Raw genomic sequence first — 23,630 nt, forward strand, 5'->3', positions numbered from 1 at the left:
GCAGTGGCACAGAGCTGGGAGGAAGCGTTCACTCCAGCCAGCATGGCTGCCCACAGGGCTGCTCCTCTGCCACTGCCATCCCTCCCTCACTGCATCTCGCCGGCTGCCAGGAGCCCCTCCCGCCTGTGAGTGGGGACCTTCATGGCTCTGGTGGGCTGCACACAGAGCCCTTGGGACCAAATAGGCCCGGAGCAGCAGCCCTGAGCAGAGCTGCTGCAGCCACTGCTGTCAGTGCTGATGGCGCTGCTCTCACTGCCATTGGTGTCAGTGCTGCTGCTGCAGCCACCGCTGCTACCTCCAGGAGATGTGAGAAGAGAATGCACAGAGGAGCCCAGAACCTTTCTGTAACCCTACTTTGTCTCTGAAATGGTGGCACGGCAGTTACCAAATCTGTTACTGTTAAACAGTTATTGAAAAAAAAAAAAAACAACCAACAATCTCTTCATTTGTTTTTGGCCACTCATTCTCCTGCCCAGAGGTTCTCCCAGCAGTGGCCTGAAGCATTTGTGTTGTGCCCTTACAGCATCCTGCTGGTGATGTTTTTCAAGCATTGCGGTGGGTGTTCTATTATTTGCTGCAGCACAGTTTCCCGGAGATGCATAAACACGCTGTATAGCATTTACTGGCACACCATAATGACACAAGATGTGGACCTGTAACTACTGGCAGAGCACAGATACGTGCAAATGAGTGCAGCTGTTTTTATTCCATGGCCCTGGGGGTTTTCCTGGGGATGGGGAACAAATTACTCTCAGATGGGTTTTCATGGCAGTCCCCAGCATTAGCACTGCAGCAATGACAAATTACCAGCGCCCATGTGCCTCTGAAACAGCCAGCTCCAGTTTGGAGCTGCAGAAAGAATCTGTTATTGGCCAAGTCTGAAAGGCTGCTTCCCGAGGAAAGAACACTTGCGAAGATGTGCTGGAACACAGCTGAGCAGCACAGTGACTCCCAGCGAGGTTCCCAGCTTTGTGCTGGACACACACTGCTTCCCACTGGAGCCACAACAGGTGCTGCAATGGTGCTGCCATTACACTGGGCACCTCTTCCCTCCCATCACGCATCCCAAACAGGCCAAGGGCTGCCCAGAGGAGCCCAGACCAAGAGATGCACTCCCCGGCAGCCTTAAGGCCATGTGAAGCACCAACACTCCAACTCCTCCAAACACAGCGCCTCGTTTCACGTTGCCAGAGCCCCTGATTATGTGCTGTGGCAATGGAATGCCATCTACATGGAGGAATGTTATAACCGATTCTGTCACGCTTCGATATGAGCAGCGCCTTCCAGGGTAAGCAGCCACCACACAGCAGTTTGCAGAACCCAACAGTAAACTACTACAGAAAGAAATCAATGTTAATTCCAAAGCCAAATTGCTCTCGAGTCAGTAACCTGAACTATATTGTTTTAATCTGACTTCTGAAATGCTAATAAAAATACCTGAAGGACAAAAAATGACAAACATTACCTTCAGAAGATGCTCCTTTCCACACCTATGAGGAGAAAACCATTTTCTTTGTATCAGCTCTATTCTTCTCCCGACTCTAATTGAGATGGATTTAAATACATGGCCAGTTTTATTGATCTGAATTGGTAAAAAGCTGTTTTTCATTAGGTGTTACTGTGAGATGGTACGTCATATATCTCATACACGTGAGCTCAGACATAAGGGCAATTTGCAGCTTAAATAAATCAGAGTTCAGCCCTAATGCAGACCAAAAGCCCAACAAAGCCACAAACGTTAGAGACCCTGACTCTGATTACGTTGTACACGACCAAAAATTCTATTTAAAGAATAGCACAAATTTCTTCAAAGATCTTTACCTTAAGATGAAAGAACCACTTAACTATTTGTATTCACAGGTTTCATGTAAAATATTTTGCAGGCAGCTCCTCTTCTGGGGGCTGGACCTGAAGGGAAGCTCTATTATCAACTTCAATGATAACCTGTGATTTTGCATCAGCTTCTGCCTCACCTTTAGCTGGGGCAGCTGGCTGCCCATCCTCCAGAGCTGGCCCACAGGTACAGAAGCAGATCACACCATTACCCCTCTGCCTTCAGCTGTGCATGCAGTGCTGCAGGGAAGGCACCTTCTCCATCCTTGTACTACAAATCTTCCCACATCCTTCTTATTACAATAGCAGCTCTGATATAAGTGGTACAGCTACTGAACCAGATCAGCTGGACAGCACAGAGAATCTGATCTTTATGATTAGGTTAACATTTAACACCGACAGGATGCACAGGTCAGGGCACAGGAATCCCCACAGCCATGATGTTGCCCACGTGCCCTGCCAGCTCCTGGTCCGTGGCAGCACACCATGGGGCAGCCCCAATCCACCACTCACAAGGTTCCCCCGGTGCTTTCAGCACAGCTTTCCAGAACAGAAACAGAAAACAGTGGAGCGGAGGGAGGACGCCACGTGCTCGCAGCAACGCTGGTGGGGCAAAATGAAAGCAGACCAACACTCTCAGCCTTCATCCCAAAGAAACCAATGAGGAGACCTGAAGCCATGCAATGGTCACAGCTCGTGCCCGGCCACATTCTCTGCTGTGCCCATAGACCGACTTACAGTGCATGGCCATGGCTGCGCCGGCACCGCCTGCACACCGGCACCCAGAGGATGTGCACAGAGCAGTGCCTCCAGGAAAACTCTCACTGAGCTCCACGGATCTGCGAGCAGAATCAAATACTCACCAGCAGCCAGAGTTTGACAAGTCCCCAGTGTGACTTGGAAGCCAAAATCCCATTTTTGAAAGGTAACCAGAGAATTCAGAGAAACGTGTTTCACAGGAAGTCAATTAAACTGGCACTCCAGAGTGCTTTTAACTTTTAAAGTGTAATTTAGATACTTCAAAACAGTACTGTGCAGCTAAATCCTCTGAGGCGCTGTGCACATGTGCCTCTTGGAATGGTCAGTGGGAATTGGGGCTGCAAGCTGCTCTGTGCTGTTACAGTGCTGGGCAGTGCTGCAGGCCCTCGTCATTAAGGAGCAGTGTGATGCAACAGGGACAGCATCAGCCATTGCACCTCGAGGTAAGGAGCTTCTGTGCCACGGCCAGACGTGAGTGTATGTGTTCATCCAATTTGGTTGTGATTCTGGTCGAAGAGCTGACACAGAATAGCATGGCTTGGAAGGGACCACTGCCTTTTTATTCCATAGCGTACCTTGATGAAAGGAAAATCTCTTTGCTGACTGTACATAAAGAACCTTGCCCAGGAAATGTTTTCCTTTGGCTGGCAGCAAGGCACACTCTGGGAGCACAAAGTCACAGCCCTGTGTCCAGGCACTGGGAGCCCCAGCACACACTTGAGTCCCATCTTGAGTTTCCTGGTAGGTCTCAGGTTACTGATGTAATTAGGTTAGAGTGGCTTGTACAGTATGTCTGATTTCAAAGTAAAATCAGAGCACTGTGCATAATATTATGCAAATGTCATAGCAACAGTAAGGCAGACTTCTAAGAAATGCTAATGAGTTAAGCTGTTCTGCAAAACCCTAACCTGGCCAAGCAAAAACAAACACAGCACTTAAAATTCATACAAGAAACTCACATGTTCCTCTATAAGAAAATAAATTAAAAAAAAAAACCAAAAAAACCCTACTAAAAACACAACCTAAAATGTCTTATCAAACTATTGCAGCAGGAAAGAAAGGAGCAGGAAGGGAGTGGTGTAGAATTACACACAGCCACCTGTAGCAGTGCTTGGTGCCTGTTGAGCTCCCATTCCTCACTGCACACTGAACTCCCAGCTCCACGCTGCTTGCTCCACTCAAGGCTGGAGGGCAGCCACCAGACACGGGTGCCACCAAGGGCTGGATGATGCCAGTGCAAAAACTACAGCATTCCTGAACCGCAGGCAGGTGCCAGGGAATTAAAAACCAGACCATTTGTCCTCATTCCCCATAAAAATGCCATTCAGGTAATCAAAGATGTGAAAGCACCTGGAAGATGCCAAGACACAGAGATGGCCAGCAGGGCGTGCTGGGCCATCAGGCTCTGGGACAACCCATGGGCTGAGCACAGTGAACAGGTTGGCATTAGCAGCATGTGCTGCCTGTGTGCTGCTTAATGCCCCCCTATTACCCACCCCCCACAAAAAAAAAAAGCTGGGGATGCTTTGCAGGGTGACCAGGCTGTGTCCCATGGTGACACCGAGGCAGGGGCAAAGCGTGGCTGGGTACAGGTTGTCTGGTCATCTGCTCATGTCTGTTTTCTTTTCTCCTTATTATTTCCAGATCAAATGGATCTTTGTGCAAGGATGAGGTTTTGCAAGCAGGCAGTGGTCCATCCCATCCCAGGAGCAGTTTGGGTTACCTCCCTGTTGCTCTGTCAGCTGCCCACCGAATTTGCAGAGCAGTTCCCTCCTCTGTTGCAGCCGCACATCCTCAGCACTGCGACTGCAATTTGCACCTCCCCAGCAAGCCCCAGTGCACCTGGCCTTCAATCTGCCACGTGATGGGGTTCATCAAGGCTGAAATTAAACCTTTCCTCTCCAAAGGCAGCAGAACTTAATTCAGTACAGTCCACAAGATCCAGCTATAACAAAGCTGTTTGAGACCAGTTATGCGGCATCTGAAAAGAAAGAACGCTGCAACACAGCCCGACTTTAGAAGCCCACGTTGACTATTTATTTGGGTAATTGAAAATTTTATCTAAATTAAGATAAATGCCGGCTTCGTGATGCACACATCTCATTCTTCATCATCTCAGCATGGCTGCAGTGCTTCTGGAGATGGTTGTGTTTAATCTTTCTAAGTGTGTCACCATAAACCAGAGCGTGAGTGCGGCTGCAGGGACAGGCGTGGGGCACGGGGCTGCTGCTGAGCTCCTGCTAAGCAGGCAGTGGTTTCGAGATCAGCATCTATCCATCAGCATTTGCTTTATAAAACACAGTAAAAAATGCTAGTAAGTTTTGCTTTGAAGTGAAATCATATTCTGTTTGATTGATTTTAACATGACTGGGAATAATTTTCCCCTCTCAGGAACCATCTCCCTCCCACCACCTAATGTTGCGACCTCACCAATGATTCTCCTGCTCAGAATGCAGACACAAACACACCACAGCCTCTCGGAACACCTCTTTAAAAAGGGAAACCATGCAGAGACATTTAAGTTACGTACAAAATGTGGATTAGACAATATGAAACGGCACAAAGGAAAAACTCAAAGTCCCAGAGCAGAGTCACTAAGAGCTGCAGAGCGCACACAGTGTGGTGGCCAGCAAAGTGGTTGTGTCTGCTGGGGATACAGGGCTGCACAGCCACCAAACTTGAAATTCAGAAGTAAGCCAGGCCTGGCCATTTCCCTATATTTGCTCAGGTGACTGAACAGCTGCTATATGAAATGAATACCATATTCAGAATTAATGCTTATGTTCACTGGAACCTCTCAGGGTTCGATGGTGTTCTGCTGGGGGGGACAGGGGTGACGGTGAGTGGCCAGGGAGAGCACAGCAGCAGCAATGAGGTGCAGCTCAGGGCTCCTGCCTGCAGATGTGCCCTGCAGGGGCTGCGGAGCTGAGCACACTCAGCACACTGAAGCGCGTGTGCAGTTCGCTGACTGTGACACATCTTTCACATATACAAACAGTTCCATGCCGTAGACAGATCCTAGTTTTGCATCGCTTCTGATTTTTTTTTTGCACATTTTCTTCTTTACTTGCAAGAAACTGAGAAAAACTACTCTGCATGTCCCAGTGCAGACCTAGCAGTTTGCCTCAATCTTGGCACAGAAACCCAGTGCCAGGTGCACCCATGGCACAGCCAAGGACACTTCCTGATAACTTCCCCCTGCCATGACTGGAAGTGCCCTGCTGTCAGACCCGAGCTGCCCTGCTTGTGGCTGGCACCGACACTCACACACCTCCGTCATCACAGCCCCCCTGCCTTGGTGTTGAGGGAGGTCAAATCCCAACCCCTGCAGCTCGGCTGCCTGACAGCCACGTTTCTGGCCGTGGGGTGTGGGGAGGTCCCACTGGCCTCAGTGCTCCCAGCAGTGCCACAAGGCTGACCTTTTCCATACACAGTGACAAACCCCAACTGTCCCTAAGAAACTGGGGAACTGATCCCAGAAGCAACTGCAGTTTGATAGGCACAAGTCTGCTGGTACACAAATTCTGCTGACATCAAAGTAGAGCTCTGGCTTTGGCCAATGAACGTGATGATTGATCTAAATAAGGATTTGTGCAAGTTTTGATCTTGTCTCAGAAAATGAGGGAGAATGGTTGATTTCATGATTTTTACCACTCCTCTTTTCTTTTTTTTAAATAAAATGTGCCAAGCAGGGCTATCGTCTTCTCCCTTTTTATGATCATTTTGAGAGCTCCCAAGGCAGTGAGTTTTACCCTTCTTAAGGCTCCCATGACATAAAGTTTTCAGAGGCAGTTTTTGTTTTGATAAAACAAGCAGAGCTCGCTGCCCCTCCTGGACTCTCCCATTACTTAAACCACACAGCACATTCTGGGGTACAGCTTGTGTGAAGGGTGTCACCCCCAACACCCCCTCGCATTTATAGAATCACAGAACCATTGAGGTTGGAAAAGCCCTCCAAGAACCCCAATCCAACCCCTGCCCACCCCCCCATGCCCACTGCCCACATCCCTTTGTGCCGCATCCCAATGGTTCTGGAACACCCCCAGGAATGCTGACCCCCCACTCCTGGGCAGCTGTGCCAGAGCCTGACCAAAATGTTCCATCTATGCACATATATCTGCACAACGCCTCTTCCTGACAGTCTTCCAGTAACAACAACCTGCACACAGCCCAGAGGTCATTTGTTCCACCAGCACTGTGGTTTTCAGCCCACAGGTTTTACAGAGAACTGTGATGGACTCAGCCTGTGGGTTGCAGGGGGGACACAAATCCAGGGCCTCCAGCATCTGTAAATCAGTAATGATGCCACAGCGATTTTCAGAGGAGGAACTGCTGCAAATCACAAGCTGCGTAATTGCACTTAACCTAAGAAAATTCACAGCTAGAGTGGATTAGTGTAATTATTTCCATTTTCTTTCCTTTTTTTTTTTTTTTTTTTTTTTTTACGTTTTTTGGAAGGGAAAAGAACACCATTTTGAACATTTCATGTTGTACTGAGTGTCAAATCAAATCCGATCCCAAACCAAAAAGCATTCCATTTCTGCAAACACCCGAGGAGGGCAGAACTGTGGGTTGCAGCCCCGCAAGAGGCCATGCTGGCACCCCCAGCAGTGCCCCCAGCACTGGAGGAGAGGCAGAGCACAGCTCCCTGTGTCAGCAGTGCCCGCGCTCACTGCCTGTGCTGGGATCCACTCGCACACCCACACAGAGTGCCATATCACTTCTCATCTCCTTATCCTGTTGCACAACCACGACAAGTTAAACCAGAAACGTTTCAGACCAGCAATCACAGAAATTACTCAGTGAATAACCACCAAGCCCAAAGCCTGCAGCAGAGCCCAACCAGGCCACACGCTGGCCCCGCTCTGCTGCCAGCACTGCAGTCAGCTTGGAACCTGGTCCTCTCCTATCGACCTCTGGTCAGAACCACTCACACCTCAGACACCGCAGGCTTTTTGCTACTGTTCCACCAAAAAACCAGATCTACAGTTTCATCACGAGCAGCAGTTCTCTGCGTTGCGTTTTTCTTCCCAGCAACGCCCCTCTCCTCCATTGGATTTAGTGATTAGAAACCAACGTGACTTACAGTTTACTGTGACTTTTACTTTTTTCACGTCTGGGACTGAGACGTCGTTTTCTGCGCTGCATTCATACTCCCCAGCCTGATCTCTTGTAATTCCATAGATGTCCAGGTACTGCCCGCTCTCAAATGGTTTTGCTGAAATAAAATAATCAGAGAAAGCAATTAGATGAGGCTGAGCACAGAGCACCTGAAGGGTCACTGAGGTCTGCAGGGCTGAATGGGAGAGCTGCTGGGCACCACCCCTGGGATGGGCTGCACAGAACATGGGAGCAGTGCTGAGCAGAGCTGCTGGAGCCTTACCTAAAGACAGAACCACAGAATCATTTCAGTTGGAAACAACCCCAGTCCACCCCCAGCCCACTCCCCATGCCCACTGCCCACATCACTCAGTGCACACACATCCCCATGGCTCTGAACACCCCCAAGGATGCTGACCCCCACCCCTGGGCAGCTGTGCAGTGCACCCTGGCACCCTGCCTCGTTCCCCCTTGTCGTATCACTGTCCACCCTTGTAAGCAGCCGTTCCTCCTTCAAGTACTGCAAGGCCATAACGAGGTCTCCCCGGAGCCTTCTCTTCTCCAAGCTAAAACTAGACATGCTGAAATGTGTAATGATATGTAATTATCTGCTGGGGATATGTTGGGCTATAGGAGAGGGTCCTGCAGCATGGGAGGGAAGCAGCTGTGAAGCTGAGCTGGAATGCCCAGGTCCTGCTGCTGTGTGGTGACACGGTGCCCAACAAGGCAGTGCATGTGTAGCTCCTGGGAGAGAGCACAAGAGAACTGTGTTTCACATATGGTCTCTGGCATCAGGAGGAACGTGAGTACACCTCACCATATGGACAGCTTTTCCAAGGCGTGGATGGATGGGTTTTACAAAGGTTGTATCTTCCTCTCCCGTTGCTAAACATAAGTCAGTAAGAGGAAAAATCTGGTGCAAGTCCAGGGGGGCTCTGAAAAACTCTGAGGTCTTCATTTGAGCCAAGGCTGTTTTGCTGTCTGTTTGCTTGTTTTCTACATCTCCTGGGATATTTAACCACAGTGCAGCCCCAGCTCAGGAGCCTCAGGTCCCACTGGTCTGTGGGACTGGCCCAGCTCCATGGTGCTCCACTGAGCCAGTGTCAGCATGAGGAGCCCAGCATGGATCTGGGAGTGCAAGGAGGCTCAGCTATGCAGGTCTGCTGCATCATGGCTCCAGGTCACAGCCTGGGGAGCATCCCCATGCAGCCTGAAAGCTCCAGCATGGGTTCACCCGCATGTGTGCTGTCTCATATGGATTCTGTGTGAGCAACCATTTAACTGAGATGGCTGGTTTAGGTTGGATATTAGGAGGAAGTTTTTCAGCCAGAGGGTGGTGAGGCACTGGAACAGGTTGCCCAAGGAGGCTGTGGATGCCCCATCCCTGCAGGCATCCAAGGCCAGGCTGGATGTGGCTCTGGGCAGCCTGGGCTGCTGGTTGGCGACCTGCACACAGCAGGGGGTTGGAACTGGATGAGCACTGTGGTGCTTTTCAACCCAGGCCATTCTGTGATTCTGTGATTCTAAGAGCAGGTGGGCTCCCCAGTGGCAATGCCATCAGGATGCCATCTGAGTGCCGGCTGTGCCATAAGTACCCACGGCCTGTCAGGTCCCATAGGCTGGGATCACAGAGGCATCTTTCTTCTCTCCTGCAGAGGAGATGTCATGGGATGCTGAGAGCAGCCTAAACAATTGGATTCAACCAGGACAGTGATCTGAAGCTGCTCCTACTACTTGCCATGCATTCAAGGTTTCAAACGACATCAAATGCTGTAATCGTACAGGATGTGCTCTTCTCCTAGGGGCTGTGGGTTAGCAGAACAGCTTGCTGTCTGTTAGGAGAGTGTGCCTACCACATTAGGCACCATTTAAACATTGTCAGCGTAAGGCCATTTAGCTTTAGTGATGCCACACTCCACATTTGTAAAGAAAAATCAGATAAAATGTAAAGAAAAAATGTCTGAAAGTGGCAGATAAATTGAGGGCTGAAGGAGATCTCCCCGCTGAAGAGATGAAACAAGAAAAGCAGTTTGGTGAGAAAGGTGTGCTGATAAAAGAACGTCTGCGAACAGCAGCTGACAAAGCAGAAAGTTTCAGAGGTGGAGACAAACAAGGTCAGATCTGTACATGTGATAGATAGGTATGGAGCACTGGGAGCTGCACGGGCAGCGCACATCTCAGCCAGCTATTGGGAGCTGCTGCATGTCACAGGGCTGCATGGGTCCCCATCAAACGGTGTGACAGTGTTCTTTCAACACAAAGCATAAATCAGCAAATTTTAAACATTTTAAGGGAAAAAGCAATCATTTTTTTCCTTAGTTTTGACACTACGTAATAACTTCACAGGGGAAATAACTTAGAATCACAGAATGGCCTGGGTTGAAAAGCACTACAATGCTCATCCAGTTCCAACCCCCTGCTGTGTGCAGGTCACCTACCAGCAGCCCAGGCTGCCCAGAGCCACATCCAGCCTGGCCTTGAATGCCTGCAGGGATGGGGCATCCACAGCCTCCTTGGGCAACTTAGAAACCACACACAGATCTTTCATTTTCCACTGCTTCCTCTGAGCTTCCCAGGCTGAGCAGAGCAGAGGCTGCTCCTGCAGGAGATGGAGGCACATTTCCTTGTTTGCGTTCTCTGAGGTTACATTTGTTTCTGTCTGCACTGAGTGCTGCCGCACTGCACTACGTATCTGAGACACATTAAGTTATTAAGTTACAGTATTTGGAGCAATTTTGAATGTTTTCCATTGCAGACACACGAGGGAGCACACCCAGAATACATTCTGACTTTCCTGCTCGAGCACCTGAGCACTGGTATACAGCAGAGCCCGCTCCACGTCAGTGCTCACGGAGAAGAAAGTCAACTGCTATTAGGGAAGAGCACACACCCACTGGAGATGGTAGTATTCTTAGATACCTGCACGCTGTGTCACCTGGATATTTACAGATTCATGTGTACTCTTTGATCTCTTTTGATCTCTCCAAGAATGACTACTTCTGCACAGTAAGTGCAGCTTGCCAGCAGCGCCAGCTTTCCCATTGGCCCATGGTCCCACACACAGCCAGAGGGAAGGCAACATGCTGCAGGATGTGAAGCTCCCTTGGGCAGGAGGGGGTTGGAGGAGATCTTCTTACCCAGGGAACTGTATGTGAGCATGAGCAGGGCTGGGGAGTGCAGCTCAGCCCACAGCAACATGCTCTTGTGGGAACCCTCCTGCTCTCAGGACGATGCTCTGCAGGCAGTAGGCACCCTGTGAGCTGTTTGGAGAGAGCTCTTTGACTCAAGCACATCTGCAGATCCCTCCCATCGCACATTCATTTTTGTCTGTAGTTTGTTGAAACTGGAGGCATTGCTGAAGATAAATGAATCATTAATGATATATTTTTCATATTTCTTCTTATCCCTCAAAAGATATTAACGGTTTTTATAAAGTATGTGCATTTTAAAATAATTCTTGATATGTTTGAAATAGGATTTATTCATAAACATGGCCAGAAGAGATGATTCTGGGAAATAAATGGAAGCAGGCTCCAGGCTCCAGAATCGTGAAGGTGTGTTTTAGGGACAGGCTTTAATGGGCATAGTGGTGAGGGGTCAACAGCTAGATGTGGTGAGGTCTTTTCCAGCCTTCATGGTTAGGTTGGATATGAGGAGGAAGTTTTTCAGCCAGAGGGTGGTGAGGCACTGGAACAGGTTGCCCAAGGAGGCTGTGGATGCCCCATCCCTGCAGGCATTCAAGGCCAGGCTGGATGTGGCTCTGGGCAGCCTGGGCTGCTGGTTGGCGACCTGCACACAGCAGGGGGTTGGAACTGGATGAGCACTGTGCTCCTTTGCAACCCAGGCCGTTCTGTGATTCTATGGATCTATGGTGCCTGCAGCTCGCCTGCTATCCCCTCCTGAGCATCACTGGTGTGCCCAGCCTCCATTTCTACCTGCAGCCTGTGCCCAGCTGGGGGAAGGGAGAAAGAGTAACAATAAGCATAAGGGAGCATTAAAAAAAACAGAGGATTTGAAACGCTAAATGGAAAAGAGGCATCTTTTGGATTTTGGAAATCCTTTCTCCAAAGATCTGTGCACACCCCAGCACTGGCATGCTCTGCTCCAAGATGAACATCTCCACAGCAGTTGTGAAGGATGCTACACCAAAGGAAGGGGAGAGAAGGAAATCTGCACTTGCTTGGCTTGGTTTTCAGCACTAAAGGCTTGGTCTCACTGAAATATCTTTAATGATTCATAAATCGCTCACTCACAAATGCAGTGTTTCTCAAATAAAAATGAACTAATATCTGAGGGAATAAACTAAGCCTGTTTTAAAACTTTAATTTTCATGGCATTTTATGAGTTATTAATGAGTTCATCTACTTTTATTGAAAAGTGAGAAATACATTCCTCTTGTTATAAAATTGTCAAAAATTCATTATTATTTCTGCACAACGCTTTTGTCTGGTTTTCGTTTTCCCATCTCTAACTCACTGAGATTGGAATCTTACTCTCAATCCTCAGTTCCTTCACAAAGACCCAATTATTGGACCAGCACAGTGCGAGCACTCATCTCCTGACAACCACAATCTAACAAGAGGGTTTTTTTCAGTCTGTTTAAAGATTTTAAGAAGGCTTGAGGATTTCTAGGAATATCTTTAATTGTTCCTGAAGGGATGCTCAAAGTTCAGGACTGGTTTCGATAATTATGACATTTTTCTAAGAATTCTTGCTCAGAAGCCCACTGATCGCAGCCGGTGTAATGTCACTCGACCTGGCGCGACAGACCGTGTACTGGATGTCACTTAATTGGATCCTAATGCTCCGCGTATCCCCCAGCAATGATGTTAGGAGCACCATTAAGGAAAAGAAAGGCCAGAAGGCCCATGGCCTGAAATCGGAAGACATCGTATGTCGCATGGGAGAGGTGTGGCTTTGGAGGATCATTATTTTCCCGGTATCCAAAGGCAAAGGAAAGAATCGCAACAAACCGTTTATATTAAGCACTAATATTTGCATTGCTGTCTTTAAACTGCTAATTAATCCCCTCATTTACTCTGCGTTGAGCTCCACACCATTTCCTCTCGAGTCCTTGGGATGCTGCCAGGAGCATGTTTAATAGGAAGGAAGCGCTGATGGAACGGCACGTGATGCCTTCACAACGGAACACTCCGCTTCAGAATCACCAGCCGGGCCATTAAATCTGTATGAAACATTAATCACAGAACTCTCAATCCCCACGTGGCTGCAGTGCAGTCAGATCTATCTGTGTAAGAGCAGGGGTTCCCCGTGGGCTGCTGTCCCATTCACACCCTCACCGTGGTGGGCAGAGGAGTGTGGCACGGCCCCACTGCAGGGCACGGCCTCCGCAGGGCACACAGCACATCTGGAGCAGAAGAGGAGGCTGGGGGTGATGTGGTGCTGGGGCTGTTTGATGAAGAATGAGCTTCAAGTGATGCGTGTCACAGCAGCTGCGCCTGCTGGGGCTCCAGCCCCCACAGAAAGGCACAGGTCCACTAGGAGGGAGGAATCCTGGTTCCCAGTGGCTAAGTGGCTACTTCAAGCTGCTTTCCTGTCCCACAGACACCATTGCAAGGCGCTGTGTTGTTCCATAAACATGCAGAGCAAGGGGCTGTGCGAAGCACTGCAGCACTGAGAACCAAGAGCTTCCTGGAGTGGCACAGGAGAGATCAAGTCAGGGCTGAAGAAGAAAGGGTCTGAACCACAAACCCAACCAAAGGTCAGCAAATGAAGGCCCCGTAGAGTCCAGAGGCACTGAGCCTCATTTGGCATTGCCTTTGTCAGCACAAAGGGAAACATTACTTCTGGTTCCAGCTGGTGCCACGCTTCCAAAGCAGAGTTGCATTTGCACAGTGCATTCATGGCTGAGATCTGACAGCTTGTCCCTGTCCCCACAGCCAGCACTGTGCAGGGACCAACGCAGACACAGGGCCTGGGCCCCCTGCCTGGCCTCAGCCCACCACCCCCAGCAGGTCTGGGGGCTGCTGGCTGCTCTCCCAGCCCTCCCACCCAGCTGCGAGGAGCAGATGCTTCGGCTCAGCCCGGTAATGCTTCACCTGAACGAGGAGCTCAGCGTAATGAAGCTGTTGCTGGCGAGATGAGTGATGATGGCATAAGGGAGGCACATCACTGTCGCTGCTTATCAGATTAGAGTGCTGAATTATTTTGCATTCTGCTGCTTGGACACCTGGAGGGAAGGAGCTGCGCCTTTGGTGTGCTGCAGCCATCCATCTGCCAGCAGCGAGGGAGCTGTGCCAGGGCCACCCGTGGCCCCACACCTCCAATGGGGCAGAAGCTCGTGGCACCCTGCAGGAGTACAAGCAGCTCCATGCCCACCAGCAATGCTACCATGAACATATTGAATGCGTCAGAGGGAAGCAGCGGTGCGTGTGAGATAACCCCCACCAGCAGCACTACCTCTCAGGGCTTAGCAGGGCAAGAGACACAAGCCAGAAACCCCTTTTTTTTTTTTTTTTCTTTCCTTTTTATGAAACCTTTAGTTTTAAAACCATTTTGAATCAGTAGAAGGAACGTTTAGAAAGACAAGTTCGCACTTTGTACTTTCGCAAAGCCCTGGTAATTCATGTCAGTTAGGTATTATCAGCCTGCAAATCCCAGCTCAGAGCACTCGCACCTCAACAAAACACTTCTTATTTCTGTCACGTGCAGATGTGTGGATAACATCTGAAAAATAGTGTTTCTCTAGCAGAAGTGCAAATGGAACAAAATATTTGACATTAGCCGAGCTCATATCAAGCTTCTGTTTGTTTCTTAGGATTTAGCTAGAAGTCTAAAAAAAGCCTTTTTGCTTTTTTCACCCCCTTCAAATCTCGGCGCTGCATAGCAGTCTGCATCCTGCAGGAATAGCACTGCCTGCTCAGGGCTGGCGCTGCCTTTGTCCTGTAATTGAATTGAACCAGCTCTTAGACCCCTTCCTCCCAGACAGCCCTATCATATGAGTGCACCGAAGATGTATTACACTAATACCTCGTCAGAACGACAGAGCTATGATGATACATTAATGCAATACATCTTTGTGTCTTTGGGGCTGTCCAGGAACGATAGGACTGGCGTTAGGCTCCACTCAGTCCTATCACACTCATGCACACATCCCAAGGGCAAGTGAAATGTGTGTGTGAAGCAGAAGGAGGCAGACATGAATACATTTCACCCTAACATCAGAGTAATTTCTAGGAAAGTGCAGATCTCCTCAATATTCATGAAAAAAACTGTTATTCTGTGTGTGCTGAACAGTTCTTCCTTTGGTTGGATGGTTGTTTTTGGGAGACACTTCAGTGCCACCTTTCTCTAGGAATGAGACTGAATGAACAGAGTACCCAAACCTACATTCCCAAACATGTGCATGTGTATGAAATGTTCATCCTCATATTTCAGAAAAAAAAATGGAAACTGGACTAGAAGTGATGGTGACAAAGCTGTGGGAAAGGGCAGGACAGTAGGGAAGGTTTGGAAAGGGTGGAACTGGAAGTCACCAGAGACCACAGACTGAGAATCATAAAGGCTGGAAAAGATCCCCAAGATCAAGTCCAATCATAAACCCATCACTACCATGCCCAGTAAACATGTCTCTTAATGGCACCTGAGTGGTGACTGCTCTCTCACTGGGACAGCAGTGTGAATTGGTGCCACTGGCCACCACAATAGGACAGAGGAAGAATCAACCAAGGGAGGTAACATCTACATCAGTGAGGAGAACTTAATTACTCACTGCATCTCACTGCCACTAGATTGTCTACAACCAGCTACTATCACAGAATCACAGAATGGCCAGGGTTGGAAGGGACCTCAAGGATGATGAAGCTCCAACCCATCGCCACAGGCAGGGCCACCAACCTCCATATCTAATAGCAGCCCAGGCTGCCCAGGGCCCCATCCAACCTGGCCTTGAACACCTCCAGGGATGGACGGGGCATCCACAGCCTCTCTGGGCAGCTGTTCCAGCACCTCACCACTCTCATAGCAAACAACTTCCCCCTGACATCCAACCAAAAACTTCCCTCCTTCAAGTTAAAACCATTTCTCCTTACTAAGATGCGTTTGAGGAATGTTAGGACAATTGAGGAACACTGAAAACATAAAACCAGAAGGAAGGAGGAAAGAGATGAAAGAGATGAAGAGGTATACATAAGTCCCACTGTCTCAGTATTCATATTTCTTCAGTGTTCTACAAGTTCTGCAGTTGATCCTGCAATAATCTGCCTTATAGTGGGTGGGACAAGGTAGGGGATGGGCTGCATACTGCAGTGGGAAGCCGGATGAGACTGTTGCATATGATCAAGAAGGGGTAGTCAACACTGTCATAGAACTACGCAGAAGAAGGAGGTTCCTATACTCAGTCACTCCTTTTGCCCACAGCTCTGAAACTCGCTAGCAAAACGTACACTACCACATCCACTTGCACTGAGCTGCTGCTCTGTCCCTGCGCTGCAGGCAGGGGTGGCCGTTGTGCAGCGCAGTGCTGGGTCCCGCAGTGCTGTGCACAGCCAACAGTGCTTATCAGTGCTGGCTCACACACAACCCAGCCGGGGTTACGGTGTTTGTCTGAGATGTGTGCAGCCTCATCTAAAGCCACTTGTGCTAAGTACGACTGTGAAGCTGAGCACTCCAAGCAAAGCTGAAGGTGAAGCTGCTCCTGCAGTTACAGATGCTGCTCTCCGTATGTGTACACAATGCCAATGTGCCGAGGCCCTGCACACTGCAGCCCAGCACAGGCTGAGCAGGGGAACGGCTCTGCTTCTCTAAAGCACGTAACCTGCTTTGCATTTAGACAAACCCTGGGTTTCCCCGTCTCCCCAGCAGCCACAAAGCATGCGGCAGTGCAGTGCTGGAGCGCAGGGTGAGCTGCGTCAGGAACCTCCCCATGGAAGGTCTGGCCAGGAGCAAGGTGGGAGGAAGCTTCCATGCATGTGTATGGCACCAGAATTGTGCACAGCACTAACATCTCCTGTCTTCGGAATGGCTTTTGTTGTTACTGCTGGTGGCAGAGTTGCTTTTCAAAAATGGAACTGTACCAGCATGCTGCGCAAACAAGTGTGAAGAGCTGGAATTATGTTTCTAGCAGACCTTAATTCTTTAAAATTCTGGTTTCGTTCTTAAACTATTGATGCTGCACTTTGCTCCTAAATGTCAGAACAAAATAAGTAATACCTGCAATTTATTCCGATGACATTTCAACAATACCAGATTTTCAGATTACAAACTGCGGCGCCGCGTTCCTTACGGTGCTGTGCTGAATGTGTAGATTTGGTGGATTTACATAATGGTTTTGCATAATGAATATTTATATAATGAATGCATTTCCATAATGACTGCAAGTTAAACATGCACTGTAAAGATTACAGGGCAATAATTTATGTACTAAGTTAAAAATCACCTCTAAATACATTTATTTTTATTCCTCCAAAAGGTTCATTTTATCTCTTGTTCGAAAAAATGGAATCTGACCCTATCTGAGTAAAGGCTGCATCGATGCAAATCACGATAATATTTTGGCATCAGTCTACATTGAATCATTTGTATTCCGAGTTTTCCATTTCTTATCTTCCAGCAGCAGCTTTGACAAACAATTTCAGAATATTACAAATACAATTCTTTAATATAATTTAGCGTTGTGTTCTAGATGCGACACTTGTGTGTAATCCTCATTAGTGCCACCGGGAATTATGGAGGGAAACTGATAGAAATTACAAAGTGCAGATGAAGCTCACGTGCAGATAAAGGTAATTTGCTGCAGGCATAATACGAGCCCATATAGGAACCTGGCGTTCTCAGCTCTCCTGCATTTAATTGGATTTCAGTGCTGTCTATGGCTGTCGGTAGAGCAGGGCATGCAGCTGAGGCCAGGAACAGCATGGTGTGACTGAAACACTTGCAGCATGGACAGACTCTGCTCACTGCACGCCTGCTCCCAGTAGCACATTGGAAGCCATGGGCTGATGTGCAGCTGCAGAGCAACGAGGAGCAAAGCTGTGCGAGTGGGCAGCAAACCTCATATGGCCTCGATGCCATCCTGGAGGGATGGCACACACACCAACGATGTGTTCCTGCCCAAAGGGACCCAGAGCTGGCCTCTCAGCCATCAGCAGCCGTCCAGTACACAGCTCACAGCTCTCCTCTCCTCCCCTGCCCTTGTGCCAACACACAAACACAGTGGGCTCACTGAGAGCCCTGTTCTCCAGCTCTGCCTGGACTCAAGTGAGGGGTCCTGCTCATCAGTCTGGGTGAACTCATTCTCCTCTTCTGCTATTTTCCTCTATAGGACAATTTCAGCAGCTCCTTTCTGTAAAAACCCTAATGCTTTATGCTATTACTCTAAAGTATCACTGCAGTTTCCAATAAAATTTTATTTGACATTTAGTTAAAATCCATTTTTTGCTGCAGCTGATTTTTCCCTTGTCCCCCAATGGATACTTCCAGCAGAACTCACTGTCATTGTCTTAAAGGTCAGAAGTTAGGGTTTTTTCTGACTCTCGCTTCGAACAGGAAATGCTGTTGGACGATGACAGCCTGCAGAAAGCAGCAGCCCATGGAGCCGGCCTTCCCTGCAGCACACGGCTGTCAGAGAGCTTCTGTGAGCAAAGGGCCCCTCATACAGAGCTGCTCCACAGAAACTGGCACAGCAATGGGGATCCCCCAGGGCGGGCTGCAGATTGTAAGGCTGAATGGGAGGGAAATCTCCTCGAGTCTATGCTATGATGTGTTTTAGCTTTCACTTCTACAGAGCCCTTGGACTGGCTTTAGTGTGAGCTGATCATATCATAGAATCATAGGATGGCCTGGGTTGCAAAGGAGCACACTGCTCATCCAGTTCCAACCCCCTGCTGTGTGCAGGTCACCAACCAGCAGCCCAGGCTGCCCAGAGCCACATCCAGCCTGGCCTTGAATGCCTGCAGGGATGGGGCATCCACAGCCTCCTTGGGCAACCTGTTCCAGTGCCTCACCACCCCCTGGCTGAAAAACTTCCTCCTAATATCCAACCTAAACCTCCCCTGTCTCAGCTTAAAACCATTCTCTTTGTCCTATCACTATCCACCCTTATAAGCAGTCACTGCCCCTGCAGCCTGTTAAAAAGAACTCCTGCTCAGATGAGCTTCAGCTCTTCAGGCTGAGACACCCACTACCTTGTCCTGTACCCCTGGGGAGCCACCCATGCCCCAGTGAAAAGCATATCCTCTTTCAGGTGCCTTTTTTTGTCCCTTCCCATGTTACAGCTGCATTTTGGCTTTCACTCTTGTGAGCTTAAATCTGATGACGCTTTCCTTTTCCACACATCTGGTCAGACAGACGTCCTGGATGGCATGCAAAAGCACTGCTGTCCCACCTCGGAAAGCTGTTACTGCTGGAAGTCAGCAGGAAGCTCCCAGCGACAGCTCCGGGCACTTACCAGATGGAGAGATGTGTCTCCAGGAAATGGAGGGCTCTGGTTTCCCGGTGGCCAGACACACCAGAGTAACATTGCTGCCTTCGTTCACAACGATGTCACTCGAAATACGAAATATCTTCGGAGAAACTGAAAGGAAAGCAGGAGAGGTTGTAAGGGAATGCCATCGAGTCAGTGCCACCGAGACTGTGCTGCCATCAGAGCGGAGGCTGAGCAGGCTGTGTCTGTGCATTGCCATGGCCACAGAACCACACAAACCTGCTGGGAGATCACAGTGCAGAAAGAAACAACACCAGCCTTGTGAAGGTGTGACCACAGCCATTTCAATCACGTCTGCAGCACAGCCCGGGGACTTGAAATATTGCAAATAGGAAAGCAGCAGTCTCCTCTGTTTTGTACAGAACAGGGATTGCTATGAGACCTCAGTAAAGTGCTGCTGACGGATGGATGCTCCCATTTGGGATAGGGCTGAGCTTACTAGTGACAGCTTGGAAAGAAAATGTAATTAAACTTTTCTTGTACTATAAAAAACAATGGTGTTTACATCCATGTATACATAGGGAGTCATATCTGTTCAACAAGGAGACCAAAACAAACACATTTGTTTCTATTGTGTTTCTTCCAGGTCTGTGGTATTTCATAAAGAAAGATTTCTTCCCTAAACCCCACTATTCGTCCTTCTGGTCTGTTGCCTATCGTAGGCGTGGCGACCTGGTTCGGGAACGGCACGGCGACCAATCCCAGGTCGCTCGGTCCATCGGCTCGCGGACACCAATGTGGTGGACGGCAAATGGCGTTTATTGGCGGGAGAAACAGCCTTATATAACCTGGGCACTGAACGCTATTGGCTATCGGGAGGGGGACCCTGTCTTCCCGTACAACGCGATATCTTCCGGGCGCCAGACCCTCACTACAACATATCCCCCCTCCCTATGCACAATTAAATTAGGTAAAATATAACAATATATAACAATCTTCAATAGAAAACTCAAATAGAACAATCTTCAATAGAAAACTCGAATAGAAAACATAAGGTGCTCTGAACAAGAACATTCTTATAACAGTTGTTGGTGCTCTACCAACATGATGTTAATCGGAAGAAAAAAGCGGATGGGCTGTGGCCTCAGGTGCACTCCCCATGGATGCGCCAGGTAAGCTGGATGTCCTCAAAGAGCCTCACCAGGTAGGCCTCGCTCGCCTACAGCTGGGCTCTGGAAGCGCAGGTCGGTCTTGAAGTCCTGCGTGATCTCGCACACCAGGCGCTGGAAGGGCAGCTTGCAGATCAGCAGCTCCGTGGACTTCTGGTAGCGGCGGATCTTGTGCAGCACCACCGTGCCGGGCTGGTCACGCCGCCTGTGGCCAGCACGCTCTTGTGGGCCACCTTGGTGGCAACCGGGCCTTTCACTTCCGCAGGCAGGGTTGAGGAGTCGACTGCTGCCTGGAGGCAATTTACAAATTGTGTAAAGCTCTCGCTTCCATTTTGTCTTATGGTGGACCATGGCAATGGCTTAACAATAACTTTAGAGGCTGTGCAAATAGCATCCCTGGCTGCACAAGTAATTGTCATAACTTCATGGGCCTGGAGGCCCAGGGCCTGTGCTTGGGGGGTAATCATTGTTGGGTCTGTACCCATCAGCCGCTGCAGGCTGGAACCATGTAGCGGGTGATCCGCCCCAGTTACTTGAGCTAGTTGTCTTGCACAGTTATCTTCCCATTCTTGTTTAAAAACAATCATCCCTGCTCCGTCAAAAATTAGTCTACAGGTTTGTTTTATGTCAAATGGGAGCATATTGTCTCCCCCAAAAACACCATCTATAAGGGTGGAGACCATAGCTGAGTTAAGCCCTTTATCTGCAATTGCCTTAACAATTGCTTGTATATCCCTAGGGTTTATCGGCGAGTGGACCCTCTGTCCCCCATCCATCACCCGGACTGGGAACGCTAGTGTGGCCGATGGGGCCCAGTCAGCACATGCAATCTTTATTTTTCTCCAGTCTGTAAGAGGGATTTCTCCCCCTCGCGGTTTCTCTTTAATTTGGATGGGAATATTTCGGCTCTTAACTCTGTTCGTATTCGTTCCCTCCTCCTCCGAGTTTAAGTCAATTGCGAACCACTCGTCCCAGCTAGTGTCTGACCCGGAGTCAGAGCCCGACTGAGCGGCCACTTCCGGTTTCCCGTACCTTTTTGTTAGGCTCCGGCCCCGCCCGCCTCCCTTGCGGGCAGGCCGTTCCCTCCCTCTTGGTTCGTCCCGCCCTCTGCCCAGCGGGATGTTCGCCCCACAGCGGCTTTTCTTCGGACGGCCGCTCTGATTGGCTTTCCACCCTTCACTCACGCTCCCCTCACCTTCCCGGTCGCTCCCACCGCCTTTATCTAACACCTCCTCGACGTTCCCGCCAAGGGCGCCTTCCCCCCGCCCTCCCTCTCCTGGCTCGGCGCCATCTTGGGGCGCATAGGGGGGCGGTCGAGCCCAAATTTCCTCGGGCTCCGATTTCTCCGCGGCAGCCCTGGCCTCCTCGATTAACCCACCCCAGAAGGATTTAGCACGTTTCTGTCCCTCCGTGGGCGGGTCGGGGTTCGATTGAGAGGACACGTCATCGTCAGAGGGGTGCAAACTCCGCGTGGCCGCCCCGACTCCCAGTCCCGGGGCGGCCGACAAACGGCTCTCTGCCGCCCTCCAGCTCTCCCGCTCCCGCATGGCCCTGCGCAGGGCCCGCGCGACTCTCCCCCACGACTCTAGGCTTCTCCCACAGCCCGAGGACATCGTCTCCTCAGTTAACGCTTTAGTGCATTTATCCCACACTTCGGGGTGGAGAATATCCACCGGCTGGTCAATGACCCCAATTCGCAAAAGCCTCGCAATAGCGAGAGTAAAATCTTTGGGCTTACAATCGATGCCCCACTGCTTATCTAACTGCGATACGACCTTCACAAGGACTTCCATCCTCCTTGTTGGTCCGGGAGCGTCCTCCCCGCCGGGCTGGTCCTGCCGCTCCGGCCGCCGTTCACCCGTCCAGGCGAATCCCGGGTTTCGGCACCACTTGTTGCCTATCGTAGGCGTGGCGACCTGGTTCGGGAACGGCACGGCGACCAATCCCAGGTCGCTCGGTCCATCGGCTCGCGGACACCAATGTGGTGGACGGCAAATGGCGTTTATTGGCGGGAGAAACAGCCTTATATAACCTGGGCACTGAACGCTATTGGCTATCGGGAGGGGGACCCTGTCTTCCCGTACAACGCGATATCTTCCGGGCGCCAGACCCTCACTACAACACTGGTCATAAGGCAGAGCCCCACGTGGAGCAAAAATAGCACAGAGCTGTAGGGAGCCTGCAGTACCAGAGAAATGAGAAAAGAAAGAGGTGTTCCAGAGCTGTGGGGCACTGAGGGACATGGGCAGTGGGCATGGGGAGGGCTGGGAGTATTGCAGGGCTTTCTCAACCTCAGTAATTCCATGGTTCTGTGCTTTTATGTGTCTACGTTCGGTGCTTTGGGATCCCCACCTGCAGGTGTTCTCCAACCCTTTCATGGGTTCATTGAAGATAGTGCATCAGAATGAGTCGGGGGCAGAAAACTTCAAGGAAGGTGGAAATTCCCTGTGCTTGCCCATGGCTACGCGTTTGTGAGCAAAGAAAATTAAAAGTCTGTGCAGCGGATTGTTAATTAGCAAAGAAATGTTGTCCACAGGGAGTCCAAAGGTCTGGGAAAGGCCTTTCCCACTTCCTATGAGAGTGAAGGTCGGTGCTGCTATCCTTTGAAGTTCAAACGGGTCTACACACAGCCACTGAAACAGCAGAAGCCGCCTGAGCTCAGCAGTCCCTTCCTCCTACCCACTTGGTGCCCAGGGAAAGCACACAGTCCTCACACAGCGGAGCTGAACCATACACCAGAGTTACCTCCAGGCACTGACAGCTCACTGATCAGAGTTCACCCCACAGGGAAGCGCTGCCCAACCCCGCTTTGCAGAGCCTGGTGCTGCAGGGCCGGGGCACACAGCCCTGTGCTCTGAGCAGCCCCTGCCCTGAGCAGCAGCTCCATGCGCTGAGCACACAGCAGGAGGGATGGATCTGCTTCCCAGATGCCCTGAGCCTCATCCCAGCTGAGACGCAGAAATCCTTTGGAGAGAAGAATATCACAAGCAGTGCAGCAAATACTGGGGCTTTATCCAGCCTACAGTATTTGAAAAATATCCTCCTAAGCCTGAGCCACGTATTTCTTATTCCTTCAGAAAAAAACATACTTGTGGGAAGTTATGAGAAGGAATTCAGTAACTCAGCACAGCCCTTCTCACAACTGAATACGTACAAGTGGTGTCTATCTGGAATTGTGGGAATGTCTTCCAGATACAGTAAATATTACAGCCTGAGATTTCCAACAGTTTCTTATTCCAGGTTCTGCACCCTTGATGGTAGAAAAATAGGGATTGGCTCCTGCTTTGGCAGTGCTGTAAGTGGGCTTTCACATAGCTGCTACACAGTACTGTTTACCCCAGTAAGTTATTTGCTGTAAATGGTCACCACACAGAGAGGCCCTGGCT

General features: G+C 49.8%; 2 protein-coding genes across 2 annotated transcripts in view; both read right to left on the bottom strand.

The window, feature by feature from the left end:
- NEGR1 (neuronal growth regulator 1) overlaps positions 1–23,630 on the bottom strand; it is a 174,548-nt gene that overhangs the window by 48,222 nt on the left and 102,696 nt on the right. Inside the window, exons 3-4 of the mRNA XM_031604360.2 lie at positions 19,100–19,225; positions 7,679–7,810 (exon numbers count right to left, since the gene is read on the bottom strand). Coding sequence (XP_031460220.2) covers positions 7,679–7,810; positions 19,100–19,225 — 258 coding nt within the window. The remainder of the gene's footprint in view (positions 1–7,678; positions 7,811–19,099; positions 19,226–23,630) is intronic.
- On the bottom strand, positions 19,232–23,147 carry LOC149916925 (uncharacterized). Its single transcript, XM_090146855.1, has one exon. It carries the CDS (start codon positions 22,620–22,622, stop codon positions 20,379–20,381), a length of 2,244 nt encoding a protein of 747 aa, XP_090002981.1. The 5' UTR covers positions 22,623–23,147; the 3' UTR covers positions 19,232–20,378.

This window comes from Phasianus colchicus, chromosome 9 (assembly GCF_987193195.1).
Source record: "Phasianus colchicus chromosome 9, bPhaCol1.hap1.1, whole genome shotgun sequence".
Taxonomy (NCBI): domain Eukaryota; kingdom Metazoa; phylum Chordata; class Aves; order Galliformes; family Phasianidae; genus Phasianus; species Phasianus colchicus.